The sequence below is a fragment of the Pteronotus mesoamericanus genome, unplaced genomic scaffold (assembly GCF_021234165.1).
Source record: "Pteronotus mesoamericanus isolate MK-2021 breed Mesoamerican mustached bat unplaced genomic scaffold, CSHL_Meso_final contig_32, whole genome shotgun sequence".
Classification (NCBI taxonomy): domain Eukaryota; kingdom Metazoa; phylum Chordata; class Mammalia; order Chiroptera; family Mormoopidae; genus Pteronotus; species Pteronotus mesoamericanus.
In genome coordinates, this window is record NW_026555134.1 from 2,008,063 (window position 1) to 2,029,699 (window position 21,637).

A 21,637-nucleotide genomic window follows, 5' to 3' on the forward strand; every position below is an offset into this window, starting at 1 on the left:
CTACTCGGCCCCATCAAACATCGGACCAAAACATAAAACAGGTTGAGCCTATAAAAAATATACATCTGCAAAAATTTCAAACTATTGTTCATTGTAGCCTTAATTGGCCCAGAATCTTACTCGTTTAATAACCACATAAGTTCACCTATTTGTCTATTAAATCAACAAAGCAATAAAAAGTAAGTTCCTGAAAAACTTACTTGTTGATGTTGCTCCCCTCCTTCAGCCTGTCACCGGCGGCTCCGGTTTTTGTGGCCCGCTCGCTGCCAGCCAAATCGACCAAGCTCAGTTTGCCGACTTTCTCTCCAGATGTCTAGAAAGTTAGTTGATAAATACCAATACGCAGTTAAGCAGTACAAAAGGTGATACCATTTCTACAGAATAAGTTTACTATGGATATCCTTTATTAAAGAGTCACTGTTATTTCAAAATTAGTTTGTGCTGCTATAAACGAGTGCAAGAAAATTGTACAATCTAGTAAATACAAAATTATACAAAGCTCTAACCAATCCAGACCGAGTTAAAGTTATCTCAGAAAAACAGTGTCTCCCTAAATGAGGCATTTCGAAGGGAACCCAATAAAATTGTCATAGAAAAGTATACAAAAACATTATTTATAAGTTATGAATTTTGACATAATTTGAAACTATGCTTAAAATTTCATAAATGTTTACCAATAATTCTAAGGAAAAAATATTTGCAATTCTTAGTGACATAAAAAAGTAATCTAATTTTATACAGTGGAAGGATCCCTCAAGAACTCAACACTTTCTAAAATGTTTCCTGTTATTCATATATAATAATTTTTTATCTCATAATTCCACGTATTAAATTTATATAATTCTCTAGTTAAGACAGTATATAAAGGTACACATACATATTCTGATACTCTCCTTTATCAAAAATGTTTTCTAAAAATAAACAAAACAGAAACAGACTCACAGATACAGAGAACAAACTAGCAGTTGTCAGAGGGATGAAAAATGTGACGGAACTGGAAAGTACAGATGGGTAGTTACAAAACAGTTATGAGGATGTAAAGTACAGCACGGAATACAGTCACTAATACTGTAATAACTATGCATGGTTCCAGGTGGGTGCTAAAAATACAGAAAGAACACTTTGTAAAGTCTATGACTGCCTAACCACTATGCTGTACACCAGAAACTAACACAAAATGCTACTGAATACAAACTGTAATTAAAAATAAAATTTAAAAAATGTTTTATATTAAATCATACATTCAATATTTTTTATTCAACAGCAATACAAAATGTAGGAAATCAATGCCATTTCTATAGACTGGATCATTTTTTTAACTTTTCCTTTAAAATATACATTTATATTTATTTCCATAAATAAACATGTTGCCATGAAAGGATTTCCAGCTTCTCAAATCAAAAGTGCATTTGGTTTAAAAAAAAAAAAGTCTTCAGTATGTTTTTTGTTTTATGCTGAAAAGGAAATAGGAAACAAAGAACTTTTTGTTGTTATACTAATATTGCTGTGATTGTAAAAGAATAAAAATATGCTTTCAGCAAATAAAATCCTGCCAAAATAAAGTGCTTTGCCAAGGTGATTATTTTAGCTTCTGGTATTTGAAACTGATTTGCTGGGGGTCATGCATCATAACAAAATATGCAAAAGTTCATATTAAAAAAGGGAAACAAATGTATAAGTCAACAGAGAAGTTTTCACTGTGTAGAAGCATATACATCTCTGGTTCTGGTTATTCTTACAAGTCTGAAGACCAAATACTCCATATTTATTCCGTAAATCTAGCAATCTGAAAGTACAATTTTCCTGGTGCAATTTATTCCTTATGAGTCTTAGCTGCTTAGCAGAAGGTGATATTTCAAAAGTACCTCCACTGAATCAGCTAGAGTATTAACATTAGCTTATACCATTAGCCATCATAGTTTAAAACTAAAAAAAAAACCCAACAAACCCCCCCCCACCAAAAAAAAAACTGTGGCAAAGACTCTGGACCGTCTGCTTGTATAACTTCTACTCTGCCTTCCTGCAGTTGGAGAGGGTATAGAGCTAAAATTTACATTTCTCAAACTCCCCTGCAGGCCAGGGTTCAGGATGTGACTTAGGTTCTATCAGTGAGATACACTTGATTAAGATTTGGAAAACAGAAGTAAAGCAGAGGCCATCCTCTGCCCCTTTTGGGGTTTTTCGGCTGGGAAGCAGGATTGTATGACCCCTGATCATGGAAGTACCTCTGTTGCCTGGATCACAGCTACGGGGCGTGCCTGGAACTTCTAGCTAGCTCGCCGCACAGCGGTGGCCTCAGAGGTAGCATCCTGGTCAATGAGTCTGTGTTATTCTGGGAGTTATCCCTGGAGGTTCAGTCTAGAACCCTCTCCTCCTCACATGTTCCAACAACTTTGCAATCACTCAAATCACTCCTTTAAATCTCTCTGCTTACTTAGCATGGCTTTTGTTTCTTGCCCTGTGTCCTAATTGATATACATGTTTGGTTAGGATTTTAAGTCATCTAACACCTGAAGGAAATAAGATAAACCATGATCTACTTCAAAAATTCTTTTTAATAAGTCATATATCTGAACACCTACCCCAGACTTCACATCATACAAAGTATGTGTGAGGGTGATTTTGAAGACCGCATGGGATCGGCTACTCTCCTCATTCATGTTGGTTGCAGCAACCGTACGAGATTTGTTACCCTCAGACATCAAAGACTCAATATCCTAAGTGAAAACAAGTCACAGACACACATTTCTTTATCCGTCTAATATATATTAAAACTGCTATACTACAAAAATACAAGTTGCACTACTAGCCAGACATATTTGAAATTTAGACTTTGATTTCAATGAACATTAAACCCCATAGAGTGCAATAGCCAATACTGCCCATGAAAACAAATAAATTACACTATTTTCTGTGAGTGCAGATAAAATGTCAGCTTCAACTGAGAATTAGAAAAGTTTAGACATTACATGTAGAATCTCACAAAATTGACAAATATGCCCTGCCAATCCTCATCTAACCTAGAAATCTGGAAAAAAAAATTAGTTTCTTTAATTACAGAAGTAATAAAAGTTAACTGTTAAATCAAATTAGATTACAGGAATAAGCAACAAGCAAAAATAATTTGTAACCCCCTCAAGCAGGCAAAGCATTACGTTACCACCTTGGAGTATATCTTACCAAAACTATTTTTAAAAATAAAAACTTCAAGAGACTAATTTTCTGCACTATTCTGCTGTCATTACTGCTAAAACAGAAGACAGCACAATGCAATATTGAAGGATCATGTGATCTGCATTTAAAAAAAATGTCATATGCTCTAAAACAGTTACTTAACCAATCTGAGTTTTAGTTTCATAAGTAACTATACTGAGCTATAACATCATCTACTTCCAAGGACTTAACTGAGGAACAACAAAGATGATGCATGCAAGAGTCCACTACCTGCCTTCTTTTATCTAGTCTCCTCCTCTTCCCAGTAAAAGAGTCCCATCTTCAGCTGAGCATATGGCAGCAGAGCTAAGGGACAACATTTCCCAGATGCTCTTGCAGCTCTGTCTGGCCATATGACTAAGTTTTAGTGAATGAAAGATAAAGTATAATACATGTCACTGGAAATTCTCCTTAAAGGGAGTAGGCATGCTATTGCACCTTGGTTCTAAGAGCTCTCTAGAAGTATGAGAATAATGGCATTACCAAAGAGCTGGCTGAAATTTAGCTTCCTAATAGCATCTTTGGGATCAACATACTAGCCCTTTCACCATTCACTCATTTGTTCACTCAAATATACATTGAAAGCACCTACTATGTGCCAGATACATTTTAAGATACTGAGGACACAGAATGATCAAAATATAATAATTCATATTCAAAGGAACTTAAATCCTGTTATTTTGTTTCTGTTATATGTAGCCATACTTAATCCTAAAGGACATATACATATAAAAACCTGTGAAAATCCTAAGGTTCTATTTTGCTGTATAAGTTAAGAATAATATTTAAGGAAAAAGTCAGTATAAATAAAGCACCTCAACTTAAAAACATTAACTGCAAAAAGAGATACAGATAGGTACCAGCATGGAAAAAAAAATCTGTTTTCTAGATTCATTCTAAATCCATTTTAGACCCATTAAATCTGACAATCCTGAAGTTCAATGTAAAAGCCTAATCCTATGTAGCCTACATTTATTCATTGGTCTCTAATCTGTTGTTTCATGCAGGAACTCTGTATTGACCTTTTAATTTTTTAGACAACAAAAGGTCTTTTTATACTTTTCGATCTCGGAGCTCTAAAAACAATCTTGATCTCTTTCCAATGGTGCATAAATATGCTCTCAAATTGTGATTATTAATATACTAACAATACCTAACATTTATATAAACATTGTTTATATTAAACATTCTAGAGTTTTCCAAGACTTTTCACGTGCATTACCCCATTCAGTCTCCTCCAAGAAGCCTTCCCAGACACCATGATCCCCAGACACCTACACATCCATTTAAGTTAGGTACCCCTTCTTGAAACTACATTGACCGCTGAATATACATCTATCACAGCACTTTAACCATGTAGTTTTATAATACCTGTATAATATCTGTAAGAAGCTTGAGGTAATAGACCGACTCATTCATTTTTTTAAATCCTTAGCACCTAGCACAACAACTGACACATGATTGGTATTCAATATTTACTAAATGAAGTATCAATGATCAAATGATAGAATTAATGAACAAAGAAAACAAATGAACCTACCTCATTAGATAGTCAAGACAGTAAAACTAATTTCCATTTTAAAAAAAACTAGGGCAAGGACGGTAGATGAAGTAGAGTAAATGATACAGGGTCATACAGGAGTGGTACAAAAGGATTAAGTGTCACTAGATCAACATTCACTGACTCTTAATTCAATGTCCATTACATCACCGTGTGTCACCCCACCCCCATTTCCCCAAGGCACAAAGCCTGATGGACTCACACAAAGCACAGCCGTGAAGTTTGAAAATGAACAGAAATGACTAAAGGCCAGCAAGCGATTCTCTCAGATTAGAAACAGGCTTTGATTTCCATCCACTTAATTCAATACATTTTATTTCATTAAATCCACCAAATCATAAGCAATTTTGTTATTTTATGCACTACTAGGGAAGACAAGAAGCTGACATTTATTGTAAAGTACATCACAACTTTGGAGTTCGTAAAACATGAAAAAAATGGGTGTCTCACCACAAATGAACAGGTGTATCTTGCAAATGTACACCTTCATTTATGGTTTAACTGTCCTGACAGCCATACACAGCTTTTTAAGTAAAAATTCTTGTAAAAAGTAATTTAAGTGATACTTCTGTAATTTTTAAATTTCAATAATAATAATAATCACAAATTAAACAAAAAATTGCTACACTGAATTTGGTTAGTTTACATAAAGGAGATTGTTACCTTATAGCTTGTGACAGCCAGTTTAGAAAGTCCATCGACATAGGGTCCCAACACACTATGCTCTCTGACTTTTAACGTTTGACGGCTTCTGTTTGTTAAAAACAAAGAACAATTTTTAAACAATACCCTGTTTTTTAAAGGACTCAGCTGTGCTCCTAAATACATACTGAAATTCAACAAAGATCCCAAATAAATAAAACCAACTGACTTGATCCCAGAAGAATTTAAACCAAAATTTAAAAGCTTGACTAGTAACAAAAACTTCACAATGTGGTAAAATATCACATCACTCAAAAGGGTACACTGTGGGATGTCTATTTACTACCACAAAGAATGCAGGGCCAAATAAATACAAATAATCTAATTGTCATTTCACAGAATGTGGTGCAGAGAGCAGAAACTCAATAAATGTTAACTGCGCAAAAAAGAAAAATTACAGACCAACCTCGATTGTGAGTAAAGACAAACAAAAGACAACAAATAATGAAGCTGATGATGATTTAAAAACTTAAAATTGGGCATATGTCAGGGCTACCAGGTTTTTTTAAGACTGGAAGAAGATTCATGGCCTTTACCATACTGATAGACTAATGAGGGAAAAAAAGACACATGGTCAGTTCAATAAATGTAGGAAAAAGTTTTCAATATAATTAAATACTCATTCATGATTTTTTAAAAAAAAGAGCCTCTTAGCAAACAAAGAACTAATAAACCCAATGAAGGACATCTGCCAAAAACCTAGAGCACATAGCATAGTTAATGATATCAACTAAAAATATTAGGAATATCTGCTGATGATTGATTGTATGACATGAATTATAGCTCAAAAAACTCTTTAAACAATAAAATCATATAATATAAAAATATATGCTGGGGTGAGATTACAGGTGATTCTTATTTTATGTAACAATATTTTCTAGTGATCTGGACTCTTTTAGCACCCTGGATCAACCACTAAAAGCTTTGCTTGTTATGATATAACTATACATAAAATAGACATAGAACAATTATTAAAATTATTTCTGACTTCAGAATATATTCTACCCTTTTCCTTTCCCTTTTACCCTTTATCTTAAAGATAATGTATACTGTATTATCTCCTGAATAACACATAATTACATTATTACATATAGTACCTGCTGAATTAATAAAATCAGTACTTGAATAACAAGACACAGTTATCTCGTCTTTCATGAACAGGTATCACTTTTATAGTTTTTAATCTATTTACTTCAATTGTTCAGAAACACTACAAAAAACCTCCAGAACTTCCATGGGGGGACAACAACAACAACAACTAACACTTGACAAGTCCTTGAACTATGAGCCATAAAGGTTCTAAGACCTCGAGTGTATCATCCCAGTCTATCTTCACAGCCGCCCTCTGAGGTATTACATAACATTATCATACCCTCTGTATAAATGAGGCTTTGAAAGCACAAGGACCTTGTTCAATAGGCAACAATTAATGGGCCCAGATCCAGAGCTAGGAAAATCCAAAGCCCAAACCTGCTAACTGCTAAACCAAGAAAAATGTGTAAAAAATTATGAAAGGTTAGGAAAAAATTGTAGGTAAAGTTTAAGCTATGCCACACAAGTACTGTGAAATATGATACACAAGAATGAAGCCAGCTAAGAGTTTCTGAGTAGGTGTGGGCAGGATCTCTAAGAAAACGATAGCCTTTACAAAGATGAAGGTGAGAGAGAAAAGTATTCAGGGTTCAGCCCGAAGAAGTACAAGGGACAATATTCAGCAAGGTGTGGGCGCTTAGGCCATAACCTTCCTTCCTCTGGTCTCCTTTTGCGCTGTGTTGACTTCCCTGCATACACAGCCCTCCAACCACACCGGGCAGCTGGGTCACTCTCCAAACTAGAGATTTCTCTGAACGCACTTTGGCGCGAACTGTCCCCTGTGCTTGAATGGTTCTCACCTAACCTCACTGTGAACAAACTCCTACTTAGCACAGAATTTATCAAGCACCTTCTATTGACTCTTTCCTCCTCTGGGCGAAGGCACTCATTTTGATTTGAGCAATGATTGACTAAGATTCACTGCCTCTAAGACCATCTTTCCTTGATCACCTTCACCATCCAAACGTAAGTAAATGTCCCCTCGTCATCCTCCGCATTTTTGGTAAGCCTTGGCTCATTAGGCCCTTTGACCTCCCAAACACTGTTTTTACATCACAAGCTGTGGTTATTATCTGTTTCTTTTCTCTCCATTGTTGCACTTCCTTAAAATCTGAACTCAGAGAATGCTCTGTGCAATGAACAGATTTCCTCAGATACCTCATCTTCCTCATTAGGTTCACATATGACTGCAGGATGACAACAGCATTTTTTAAGGCTTCCTAATACTTCTGAGCCACTTTTATTTCAATGTCTACGCCATAAAATGGGACTTTTTATAATTTCGACCTCTAAAATGAACTCTCCTAAAGTCCAGGTTTCATATCTCTATGCCTCCCTCTCACTTTACAGCCTGCCAGCAAACAGCCGAATTCCCCCTGCAATTTCTTGGTTAGAAAAATTCTAATAACCTACTTGATTAAGGAGTCCAGTTATCCTGGTACTAAGTAACTTAATTTTCATTATACATTCTTTGTTTGTGGGTTTGCATGCATATGAGAAAGGCAGTGTGACCCAAATGCGTGCTGCTCAACCACACTTCTCTGGCCCAACTCAGCCCAAACTTCAAAAGCCCAAAATTGGCGGCAGGAAGTCACTTGATGAAACTAACAGCAAATCACAAAAACAATAACTAGATCACTAGATAAAATCACAAATAACTAGGTAGATAACTCTCTACTAGAATGCAATATAAAAAATTTCATTTAAGCCAATTTATTAAGTTTGTTTTGGTCCATAGTATTGTAATATTAAAGTCTCACAGTTATTTACCCTTTGGGATCAAGAAGGTCTCTGACTTTTTCATTATAAATTTCCATATAGGACACTTCTACTTTAAAACTCTGCTCTTCATTTTCCTCTTTCTGAGTTCGTTCAAAGAGTCCACTACAAAGTCTTGGGATTAATCCAGGTTGGTCAGCTGTACCCATCATGGTGTAAGATTTTCCAGATCCTAAAAAAGGGAAATCATAGTTATTACTGTATCTTTGAGAAGCTGGAATACATAAACCTCTTTCTAGCACTCATAATAAATTACTAGCACTTAGGAAAATACCCAAAATAAAATAATATACCCAAATATAATAATGAGACTAATTAAGTACAGAAACTTTCCTACTGCACATGTAAAAGTCAAAAGTAAATATCCTTTAGGAAGAAAAGAAAAACCTTCTTTAAACATCTTCAGAATTTAAAAAATTACTTAAAAAAAACTGAAAAACAGTTTTCTAAAATCAATTGGGAAGATCCATTGATCAATAATATTATTGTGCCTGCTCTCAACCACTAACCATCTACCAAAAATATATGTTATCCATATACGCCCCAGAATAAAGTAACCTAGTTTGGCAATGGTGTAGAAACCAGAGTAATTTTTTTCTACTATGAAGTTATTTTCTCCACTGTATCAAAACTTCTTACTCATTAAAGACAACTTAGGAAACTCCAGAAAATAGAAAGAAAAAAAATTCAAGCACTCATAGGCCTAACTTAGTATAATTCTTTTTCCTTTTTTATAGCAGTGATTTTGTAAACACACTTATAAATACAAGTTGCAGCTTTGGTCACTTGTACTTTATCAGTATCATAACACCTAAAACTAATACACCACTTCCTATGTACCAGGCCTTTTCTATAAGTTTTTACATGTAAACTCATTGTGACAACCCTATAAGGAAGGTTATTAACATTTTACAGACAAGGAAACTGGGGTGCAAGCTTCACAGCTGGTCAACGGCAGGAACAAGGTTGGAGCTGGGATAACCTGGATCACAGCCGTTGCCCTTATACTATCATACACACTGCCTTATGGCTATTATACATAAGCATTCATCCATGAAGGATAGTTTTCAATTGGACAAGCCATACAATATACCCTTAATACAGTGACTCTTTCACTTTGAGTAGATTTTCTTTCCTGTTGACCACGGAGGTACAGAAGTCAAATGCTCCTTATCAATGATAATCGATAAGATGCTAACAATGTGTATCCTTTTAGGTATATTCTCTGTTATGAACCTTAAGGCTTAAAAAAAAAAAGTTAATGTTACCAGTCTGTCCGTAGGCAAAGATACATGCATTATAGCCATCAAAAGCATTTTGAAGAATATTCTCCCCAAGGCACTTAAAAACATCATCTTGACCTAAAAGAGAGAGAGAAAAAGGAGGTTTTAAGCCAAAACCACACATGAACAATTAAAGAAAAAAACAGCAAAAAAACAAAGCCTCAAAAATGTACTTTTTTTTCAGCTTATCTCCAAAAAAGATTTTTAAACTTGATGAACGCTTCCAAAGGATAATGTTCTTCAGGATATTTCTAGTTAGCACATAAGACAAACTGATAATATGAACTTGAATTAATAAACACTGACTAAAATCTTCTGCAATGCAAAAGGCTAATGAACTGCTCATTTAGTAAACTGTGATTCTGAGTATACATCTTAATCTTGGGACCTAGGTGGAAATTAACTATATAACACTCAGCTAACACATTATTCAGTAGGTACTAGAGGTCAAACCAATCACATATATAAATCCCTTCTTTTCCTCAATGATAATTTCTTTTTCATTTGGAAACATTTACTTTTTATTTTTTAAACAAGCTTATAAGGCAGAAATGGCCTTACCAGGCAGAAAATACCACTTTGGAACAAAATTTCAAGTCTCTTTATAAAAAAAATAGTTGTGGTTAAATTCATGGGTCGCTGGTTTTAATTCTGTTGCAAACATTTGGAACCAGTGGTCCACAGTGGCTAGCAGCAATTCTCCAGGGATTCTGTTTGTTTGTTTTTTCTTTTCTCAGTGGCAATTCTAAATTACAGAGTCTAAAATATATACCAACTAGGAGAGAGCAGAAGATACTGAAAATTTCTTCCGGCTTTCTATCATAGATATAAATAATGGGGTCAAATACTCTTCTACAGACTAAATCAACTATGACATTCAACCTTGAGTCTTGAATATTGTGATAATATTGTGATTTATAAGAAATACATATTTGGTCATTCATATTCCTTGGAACTTCCTAAGTGTCAAAAGTTATAAATAGGTCTTTTGTTATGTTAATGAGGGACTTTTGGGCTGCACCTATGGATGGGGGCTGGTTGGCAGGAGAACCAGTCATGTGATTAGAGGGTTGGAATTTTCAGTAGTCGCCAACCCCCACCTCTGGGGAGAGAAGAGAAGCTGGAGAGAGAATCAATTGTCAATAGCCCATGATTTAATTACTCATATCTCGTATATAATGAAGCCGCCATAAAAACTGAAAAGGACAGGGATTGGAGAGCTTCCAGGCTGGTGAACACGTGGAGATCTGGGGAGAGAGGTGCACCTGGAGAGAGCGTGGGCGCTGCACGTCCCTTCCCCATACCTTGCCCTATGCATCTCTTCCATCTGGCTCTTCCTGAGTTATACCTTTTTATAATAAACTGGTCACCCGGTAGTAAAACGTTTCTCTGAGTTTTGTGAGCTACTCTAGCAAATTAATTGAATCCAAGGAGGAGGTGATGGGAACCTCTGATTTATAGCCAACTGGTCTGAAGTACAGGTAACAACCTGAACTTGTGACTGGTGTTTTTAGTCTAAGGGGGGCATCACTGGAATCTCCAGTTTATAGCTGGTCGGTCAGAAGCACAGGTAACAACCTGGACTTGTGACTTGTGCCTGAGTGGGGCATGGAGGTGGGGGGCAGTCTTAATCTGTGGGACCTGATGCCATCTCCAGGTACAGTGTCAGAACTGAATCGAATTACAGGACATCCACCTTTTGTCTGCAGCACTGCTTGTTGGTGCTGGAGCGCAAACGCCTCTGACCCCACGAACTAGAACTCGGATCTGAACACACTTTAAATATGAGAGACCCAGATGCTGTTCTGTTTGTTATGTTTTAAATGCTATAAATAGCATTCCATTATGCCTCACTTCCTAGTTAATTTACCAGATTAATACATCATCATACTTCCGATTCTGAAGCATTCCTTAAAGTCATCATCGGGCCAGCTAGACCAAATTAACCTTAACTTTTTGAAACAGCTATAGTATTGCTGTTTCTCATGATAAAAGCCAGTACAATATGACACTCAATATTTAAAAGAGATTGCTTAGAAACAGGTGTCGTAAGCAGTTAGGAATAAAGGAAATAAAAGGCTGTCACTGTAGTCCTACTTGTGGTGAAAAGGGCCATGAGATAGTCATCAATGAAGAAAGTAAAAGAATAATAGAATTCTAGAGTAAATTTAGAAAGAACGTGGTATGGTCCTCTTCGTTAGGGTGAGAAAACAGAACACCGAAAGCTTAAGTGACTTACTCAGTCACACAGGGAGTCAGGCGTAGAGCCTGGGTTACACTCGAGGTTCCAGCCTCTCCATGGCTCTTCCTTTGTCATACCAAGCTGCCCCTCTAACCACATCACAGAGCATCTAAGGGAACCTAAGTGACTACTGTGTGCCACTGGTGCCATGTAAGGCCTGGGGATGCGTGTGAGTAAGACAACCTCAAACTATTAATCTAACTGTATCATCTTAAACCAAGAACAGTACACTGTGAAGCTCCCGTTTCCCAGCCAATGTAAAAACTCTGATAGCAAAGATTAGAGGAAACTGACTATATAGTTTTTAAGTAATACAAAATACTACTATGATAAATTATGGAAAAAATATTAAAACATCTTTTCTGTATTATCAGTAGTTAATAGGATGCTGTGCTCTTACCTGCATACTTTTCTTTGACAGATTCATCCATAGACCAGAAGCAATGATCATATGCAAACACCTGTTGAAAAACAAAAATAACATAGTGTGTATTAAGAACAAAACCTTAACATGCTTATAATATTATAACAATGTCATAATATTGACAACATTGTTGATAACGATGAAATAAAAACAATTTTCTGTCTCACAATGAAGATTATTAAATTATTTATAGTAGAGTCTTACAATGCATGATAAGCACCCTATAGACAATATAAATCTTCACATGGAAAACTTCACAATGTTAAATAAAAAAAGAGGTTACAAAACAATATGTACAATATGATGGCTATTATACACACATATACACACACAGTTACATATACAGAAAGCATATTTCTGCATGATAAGATTAGTGTTGTTTGTTTTCTTCTTTGTGCTTTTATGTAGTCTCTATATTTTTACTTTCCTCAGAGAAAATAAAGATATTTTAAAAAAAATAAAACATAAAGATGATTACTCTAGCAAGTTAAAAATAGCTATAAAATAGCAGATTCTTTAAATTACAACACATCTATGTGCAATATTGTATAGCTTCAAGACTGTAAAAGAGTGATAAGAATGTTTATATATTAATGTAAAAGTTATGAAAGTCTGGGCCGTGAACCCATATTTGTACAAAAATCTACACAGATAGAGTAGGAAGAATATACATTGGAAAATTACTGATAGTGGTTAATGCTAGTTGGTGGGACATCACAGATGATTTCTTTAGATTTTTTACATTTACCACTTTCTAAAATGGGCACATTTGGGGGGAATCTTTTAAAAGGTTTTTTCATTTTTTGGATTTCATGTTTTATAGTTTCATCTCTTTAAGGATTTTAAAGTGTAATTATTTTTAAATTCACTTCAGCTTGCATTTCTAAGCTTCCCAGTCTTGGTGTTTGTTGCATTGCTTCCTGATGACAGGTTTCCCCTTGTATCCTTATATCGTAGTTTACAAGTGCATTGGCAGTCTTTGTTTTATGGATTACAGAGGGCTTATTTTTTTTCCCTCTCCCTTTGGCCACCTTTATATGACTTGCCATGATGCCAATCTCAACTACCGAAGCCAAGATTTTGGTCTTCCCAAAGCTCAATAACATCTCTACTCCTCCTGTTTACACAGACATTAGCTCAGTGTTGGCGGCCAAAACCCATTTCTTTAAGCCTTCATTCACGGCAGCGTTGCACCCAAGTCAGTCTTCATGTGGTGAGCTTCTCCAGCCCTCCACCACACATCAGCACCCTTTGTAATCTGCAAGAGTTAAACTTCTACCACCTCTAAGAACCTGTGTGTGATCCCAAGGACCAGCAAATATGCTGCTTCAGTCCCAACTTGCTGCTGGTCTCCAAAGTTACATACATTGTTTTTTAATATGGTGTGACTTTAATATTTTAAAATATTTTGTCTGTCCCTTCTATGAATTTGGAGTTGGCAGGAGAATGTTTCTTTGTGAACTCACAAGGTTATCCAGACCAGAGTTCTGTCTAAAAGTTAATTTTTTTAACAAAGGAAGTGATATTAGGGTCGTAAATTAAATATACCATATATCCCCCATCCCACCTGAAATTAAGTCATAATGATGGAGAGAGGGAAGAGAAGGGCCCAAAAGGAAAAAGAAGAGGGAAAGAAGAGCAAATTTTTGAAAGCGAAATCGCTGCTTATACCTGGATCAAAAATTGAGAATCCCTGAAAAACAGCTACAAAGAGACTGACGGGGAGTGAGGCAGAGTGGGAGCCAGAGCAAGATTGCAGGACGAAGCCCTGCAGGAGGAGACGGGTGCATGGCCAGTTCTGGGGGCGGGTGCACCCGGACGACAGCGGAATGAGCAAGAGGGGGCCCTGGGGGAACCGACAGGATGACTGCTTAAAAACACTTCCAAAAAGGGTGAAGAAGTACAAAAATGACTGTTACAAAACAGTTAAGAGATGTATAAAGTTCAGCATGGGAATATAGTCAATAGTATTGTCATAACGATGTATGGTGTCACGTAGGTACTAGATTTACCGGGGAGGGGGTATCACTTCCTCTTATATAAATGTCTAACTACTATGCTGTATACCTGAAATACGGAATGTCAACTGTAACTGACAAAAATTTTTAAATGCCTGGTCTCTAGAAATTAATTAATTTATTCAAAATAAATAAAAATAAAAACACCTTCAAAGCAGGGAAGGATAAGACCACCCATAATTTGTGCAAAATAGCAGGCAGAGGAGGCGTGCATTCCCTGGGATGGGGCGGTGATGCAGAAGATAGGCCAGGAAGGCAAGCAGGAGCCCTGTGGATGACCACAGACCCACGGGACAGGGCCATGGCACCACCCAGCTACAGCACCACAGGGCACATACTAATCCTCAACATTTTTTCCAAAGCTAAACATACATCTATCAACAATGGTGCTGGTTCACTATGTGAGCTATTCTCCAACAGAGAGAGGAGGAAAAGAAGAACGAAGGTGGAAGGTGGTCCCAAAGGACTGTGTAGCAAAATTTTGGATAAGGGCTGCTTTTCAAACTACATTCATCAGCCAAGGTGAGAATCATTTCAGCAGGGTAAGATTAAATAAAATGTGAAGCTCAAATTAAGTTTCTTCTGTTCTTTCAACTCTCATCTCTGATCATTTTATTTAATTCTGTTCTTAGCTAGGTTAAGGAGAGACCGTCCTGACTCTTCTCTTGGAACCCGATCTCCTCCCTTCCAGTCTTATCACCAGGTGTGTGCACTTAACAAAGGCCAGGCTCTGAACGGCACTCCTCTCTCCATCGTTACGAGTCGGTTTCTTTTCTCTCTCTTTGTAATTTAGGGATTCCTTAAACAACTCAATTTCTTATTCTCAATTCACTAAAGAAAGCTGTCACTAAAGTAACGGTAACAATATAACTGTAGCTAATCACTCCCCACTAGGTCTCTGAGGTGCAAGGGACACTGTGGCATAGGGAGGTCAAAACCTGGTGGCTGGCAGGAGGGGAACCTGGGGCTTGAATCCCGCCTTTCAGCCAGTAGTCTGCTCGCCACCAGGTTCTCTACTACTGCTCTAAATTAGCTTTACCCTCCCAATTTTTTGAAAGCCCCACAGCCTAGTACAAAGGTGGAAACTAATGAATCCTTAGTTCTTTCTTACTAACAACACTGAATGGTCCTCTTTAAATTTTAGCAATTTTATAAATTATTATAGGGATCTTCCAGCCACGGATTTCCTAAAGCAGACAAGCCCTTTTCTTTCTAAATAAACATTTCCTTAAAAATTAAAAAATAAAACTTTTTTCAAGTAACAGAGAAGAAACACACATTCATTTTAACAAAGTCAAATAACACAGAAGCATAAAGTAAAATATAAAGAAAGGCCTTCCATTCACCAAGCATACCACATCCTAGAGGTAAACACTGTTAATAATGTGGTGTTGGTCCTTCCATAGTTTCTATGTCAACACATTTTCTCTCAACATTAATATGCAGTTGAATTAAATAAAACATGAATAGCTTTAAAACGGCAATGTAATGTTTCCTCACATCTTTACTGTAATCTCCAGCCCCTGTTCCATCAACAAGTAAGAAAACAAAAATAATCCAGCACCTTAACATAAAAAAAGATGACATAAAACTAACAGAGTTAGTTCTACATACATAAAGAAATGAGTGCCATATTGAACTATTTTTTAAATCATTCAGAGTCCCCAACAGCCATGTCTATACATATTTTAGCAACAATAATAGAGAATGGACTCTAAATAGAGTCAGCCATAGACTCTAAAACAAAAACAAAACTCCAAGAATGCAGATAAAAATCTGAATTTCCTGGAAAGTCCCAAGTCACTTCAAAGAACGGTCAATTCACAAACCGTCCTGGTGCCTACTCTGGCACACCTGTACATTCCCTGAGCTACAGGCGCTGGCGCAGCCTGCTGAAGTGTCTTTAGAATCTGGGCTCAGATCTAAGATGAAAGCGTGGCCATGTGAGGAAGCCGTGGCCCAGGGCAGGTTTCTGCTGGCTTGAGAATGTGTCCCCAGCCGTCCTGGGAGGATGAGTCTGCCTAGCACAGTCCTGACCACAGTACGGAATGACCAGTTTTGAGCCAATCTATGGTGAACAGCAGGGCACAAAAGGAATCTGTGTTGTAGCTGCCTGGAGACCAGCCATAATTGGCCAAAGTACAAATACAGTTTTTCCACAAACCTCCAGTCCCTCCTATGTCAATAAGCTTCATTTGTGAATAGGCTGAGAGCTCGCTTTACTTTTACAAAAGGGACAGAGAGAAAATACTTCTGAGAGGACAATTATCAGTACTTCAAAAATATGGACCTAGGATGTTTACAAGCATCCCATAATACAACAAATCTCTTACCTTTGGCTGGCTTCTGAGTTCCCCAAAGAAATGTCATCGTTGACATGAAAGAAAAGGGAGAAGGTTCAAAAAAATTTTTTTAGTTTAGAAGACTCTTTTTGCACGACAAAAATGATAATAAACATCATGTAAAGTTTTATTAAGAGTACAAAATATCAACTTTGAACTCAAACAGCAATTTAAAATAAATGATCAATTTATATCTCTTAACTAGTAGGGTAGAATGCTAACTTGTATCTCTCTGGTATAAGAAAGATTACCTGAGCACCGCAAATTTTTAAAGTACTAATATTTCTGCCTTATACATCCTTTTTATCCTTGTATGTTTAAGAATTTCTTACTTTTTATCACCTGATTTCACTTCCCATTAGTTTTCTCTGCTTTGATACAGCAGCAGCATCTGTACAAAGCCTTCTACCCAAAATGAATTCTGTTCTGTCTGAGGCAAAAAAGGTAATATTAGAGGAACAACAGATTCTAATTTTTTTGCCAGTGAATTTACTGAATTACTCAGTCATTCCTTATTATCTCTACTTCCCCAAGTCCTTCTAATCTCACTCCTTCCAAAACTGCCACTCCTATTGCCTCAGCGTACAGGAATAAGTCTCAATACAACATAGCTTTGAGATAGTTTCAAACTTAGAGAAAAGTTATATGGAAATCACAAAGAACTCCCTTCGCCCAGGTTCACCAACTGTTAACGCTGCCACAGCTACTACATCATTCTCCCCGCCCCACCCTCTCCCCTCCTCTCTATATAGATAGCAATTACACATACACATGTACACACATACATCATTTTTTTCTTAACCATCTGAGACTAAGTTGCAGCCATACCCCTTCAGTTCTAAACACTTCAGTGTGTAATTCCTAAAAAGAATGATATTCACTTACAAAACAACAGTACATTACATCAAAATCAGAAAATTTTAAAATAAATGAAAGTACTTTTGAAACTAGAATGAAACAGGTACAATGACCGAAACTTTAGGAATAGTTGGTCCCTCAGAGGATCAGAGAGCCAACTCAAACCTAAAACTTGAAAGAAAACTACACATGGAAATGCTTCTGTACACTTTCTTGTCCCTTTGTCTCACAGAAGATTTTCTCCTAAAATAAATTTAATGTTATTTGTAGCCAAGGATTTCAGAAAGGAACACTAAAACATGAAGGAACATCTCACAAATGAGTGACACTTGACTATAAGATTTTGAAGTAATAGCTAATGAGGTTAACATAGAAAATAATTTCTCTGGAATAAGAGATATGGAAAAATTTCCCTAGGAAAAGACTTATGAAATACTGGTTGAGGTTACTGACACATGCTATCATCTTTTTATAGGTCTCTACAAGCAAAAGAGAGTCTCATCAACTTCAAACAGCTTAGTTATAACCTAGGGAGGGGGGTTCAGAGTAGAGGAAGCACACATGGAACGCCCACATTAAGCCAGGCGCATCACATGCTACTTCACGTTATTCTCACAAAACCTTTCCAAGATGCTCTTATTATTCCAGTTTTACAGGTGAGAAACTTAAGGCTCAGGAAAGTTATATGACCTGTCCAAGATACAATAAGCAGCGATGAATCTGGGATGCAAAACTAGGTCTCCTGACTCCCAAGTCCATGTTCTCTTTCTCTTCCACACTGGTCAAAACAGCCTCTAGATTTAAGAATCTATGAGTCATATATTAACTACAGCTTCTGCTAACAGAAACATTTCCATGTATTACTTTCCTCCATTCAATTATTACCTAATAAAAATGTTACCATGTGGTGCTTATGCCAGTATAAGTTTACTTATTCATTATATTAACAAAAACTCCAAACTGTCTTTTCTGAGAGAAAAATATTTGGTATAATATTTTCATTTTAAATAAAATATTTTTATAAACTATCAGCTCTTCTTAGGCAACAACAACAAGCATGAAATTCAATAATACATGACACATAGCAGAAGAATTCATGGGACTAACCTGAATTCAGAACATAATAATGAAAACAGAAACAAACCAGTAAATTAATTACAGAGCTAAGTCTCCAGCTAGAGATTCTGGTGCTACAGCAGTAAAGCTCAAATAACCTACAGAGTCATTGGAAACCCAAAGATGTAATTACAGCTCTGTACAAAAATAAATAAGTAAATTAATTAATTAAACAAAACCTTTCAAAATGTAGTTGCCATCCAATCCAGCAATGCCTGGCTTATCCCAAAATTCCTTAATAAGAAACCTCAGCTATCCAGATCACAGTGGAGATTTAGGAGGCAAAGAAAATTACCTCAACCAATCAAAAGAGATACCACGAGATAAAAACATGAAAGTCTTAGTTTCTCAGCTCAGCTCAATTATTTTACATTGTGGCTGTGGCTTAGGTTCACTTTGAAAACCTTCAGCCCTGGCCAGCTTGCTCAGTTGGTTAGAGTGCTGGCTTGACACACCAAGGCTGTGGGTTTGATCTCTGGTCAGGGCACATCCAAGAATCAACCAGTGAATGCATAAATAAGTGGCACAACAAATCTCTTTCTCTCTCATCCTTCTCTCTTTAAAATAAATAAATAATTTTTTTCCCTTTCAAAAAAAGAACCCTAGCTGGTGTGGCTCAGTTAGCTGGGCATCATCCTACAAACTAGAGGGTTGCAGGTTCGATTCCCAGTCGGGGTGCATGCTTAGGTTGTGGGTTCTGTCCCCAATCAGGGCACGTAGGAAAGGAAACCAATTGAGGTTTCTCACACCGATGTTTCTCTCTCTCTCTTTCTCCCTCCCTTCTCCTCTCTCTAAAATTAATAAGCATGTCCTTGGGTGAGGATTTAAAAGGAAAAAAGGAGATACTTCAAGATTTATAAAAATTCCAAAATAGTACAAAAAATACCTGTGTACCTTTCATCTAGCTTCCCCAAACGTTAATACCTCATATAACCACAGTTATAATAATCAAAACCACAAAAATAACCATCACAAGATTTATTAAATGATATAGAGCCAACTGATGTCCTTTTTCTGGTCCAGTATCGCACATCACACACAATTGTCACGTCTCCTCCAATATGGGACTGTTTGACTCTCATGACCCTGACACTTGAGGAGCACTGGACAGTTATTTTGTAGAATGTCCCTTAATTTGGGTCTGTGCAGTGCTTCCTCGTGACTAAATTCAGATTATGTACTTTAGCAAGTACAACAAGAAGTACTGTCGTGCCGTGCTTGGTGCATCACGCCAGAAGGCACAGGATACTGTCTATGTCTCACTACTGATGATGGAAAATCTGATCACTTGGTTGTGGCTGTATCTACTAGGTTCTCCATTGTAACATGATTAGTTTCCCCTTTATACATTTTTGTTGTGGGGGAGACTTTGAAATCACATAAATACAATTTCTCAACATACTTTCACCCACAGATTTTAGCATCCATTGATGAATCTTGCCTGCAAAAATCGCTGTTTCCCAAATGGTAACTGTCTAGCTACTGAAGATGTTAACAGCCCAGGCGGACTAACATGGATGGATGTGCTTTCTAGGAAGAGGTTGGCCTGGGAAACAACAAATGATTTGGTTGCATATTTTGAATGGAATTATTATCTATGAATAAGCTACTCACTTCCTTCTTTTCATTGACCTGGCTTGTGCTCATTTAAATAATAAGTTACACCAGAAAATTAAGTCAAATTATATTCCTAACATTTAGAATGACACCACGTGAAGAAGAAATTTAGTGATGATTTTACATATGTTAGTGATTTTTGTTAATTTTTACTAATACTCCTGACAATTACAAAAATAAAACTGATATTGGGTCCAAAAATAAACCACAAAGTATAATGTATGTGTAAAACACAAAGCAGTTGCCAGTGGAATGATCAGTTATAAATCAATTCCTGGTGTCAACTATCAAAATCAAACATTATATCTAAATACCATCACTTCCTTTAATTTTAAAGATTTAAGTGTCTGAAGTCTTCACAATTAGAATATTTGGAATTTGTTCTAACAGGATCCCACTTCACCCCTCTATAACTGGATGTATAGATCACAAAGAGCTTATTCTAATAGGGCCAAGCTACGTAATGATATTGTTGCTTTTTTGGACTTAGCTGGTAGTACCAGCAACCGAACAACAATGTGTGAGATGATCATTATTTTCTCTCTGTAATCCCTCCCCCAATGTGTTTTTCACATAGGAAATAAAGCTAATCTGACTGAAAAATTAGACACTGACTAGACTCACAAAGGAAGCTTATCAATCTTAGCTTACCTAGAGAATTTTAAAAAGTACAAATATCACTAAAAGCCCCCATTCATTGTTTCCTTGACACATGGAATACTCCATTCAATTTAGAAGAATTAATTTTAAAAGTATCATTGATAGAGTGGAGTATTTTGAGAACAGCATTCAGGATGTAGAGGGGTTCAAAAATGCTACCACTCAAAGAAGAAATCAAAGAACTGGACCTATATAGCCTGGACCAGAAAAGACTGAAGGAAGACATGATGCCCCTCTTCAGAGGTGAGGAGCCTCACACCCCGGGGCAGGCTGGAGGAGAGCAGACTTGTTCTAAGTCACTTCAGACAGAGGATCTCGGGAGGACCTGCCAGAGAAAGTTAAATGAAGAGGACTATCTCCTTAAAAAGTGATTGGCATTGTGTTAAAAAAAACAAAAAAAAAAACAGCTCCCATCAGTGGAATTATCTAAAGAGGGAATAGAAAAGGATCTAAAGAGGATGAGGAATGAATGAAAAATCACACTGGATTACTTGTATAACTTTTTATTTACAATAAGAAGACAACTAAGCATTTAACAAGTTCTATCTCACCGGCTCTCTCAGTGACACTTGCAGACCACTGGTACATCGGAGGTAATCCAAGTCACAGTTTGAGCATCACGCTCCACCTCGCACTCTTAGGAAGATTCCTTCTCACCAGCAAGCTAGTAAACATCCTGTATTCCACAGACCTACATTCAGATAAGGCCACTCCTCCTGGCAACTCTGTT

The 21,637-nt window shown here is 36.6% G+C and overlaps 1 protein-coding gene across 1 annotated transcript in view; it reads right to left on the reverse strand.

The window, feature by feature from the left end:
- KIF13B (kinesin family member 13B) overlaps window positions 1-21,637 on the reverse strand; it is a 170,511-nt gene that overhangs the window by 99,236 nt on the left and 49,638 nt on the right. The window contains exons 3-9 of the mRNA XM_054576032.1: window positions 16,648-16,660; window positions 12,273-12,333; window positions 9,616-9,708; window positions 8,339-8,519; window positions 5,438-5,525; window positions 2,583-2,717; window positions 201-313 (exon numbers count right to left, since the gene is read on the reverse strand). Coding sequence (XP_054432007.1) covers window positions 201-313; window positions 2,583-2,717; window positions 5,438-5,525; window positions 8,339-8,519; window positions 9,616-9,708; window positions 12,273-12,333; window positions 16,648-16,660 — 684 coding nt within the window. The remainder of the gene's footprint in view (window positions 1-200; window positions 314-2,582; window positions 2,718-5,437; window positions 5,526-8,338; window positions 8,520-9,615; window positions 9,709-12,272; window positions 12,334-16,647; window positions 16,661-21,637) is intronic.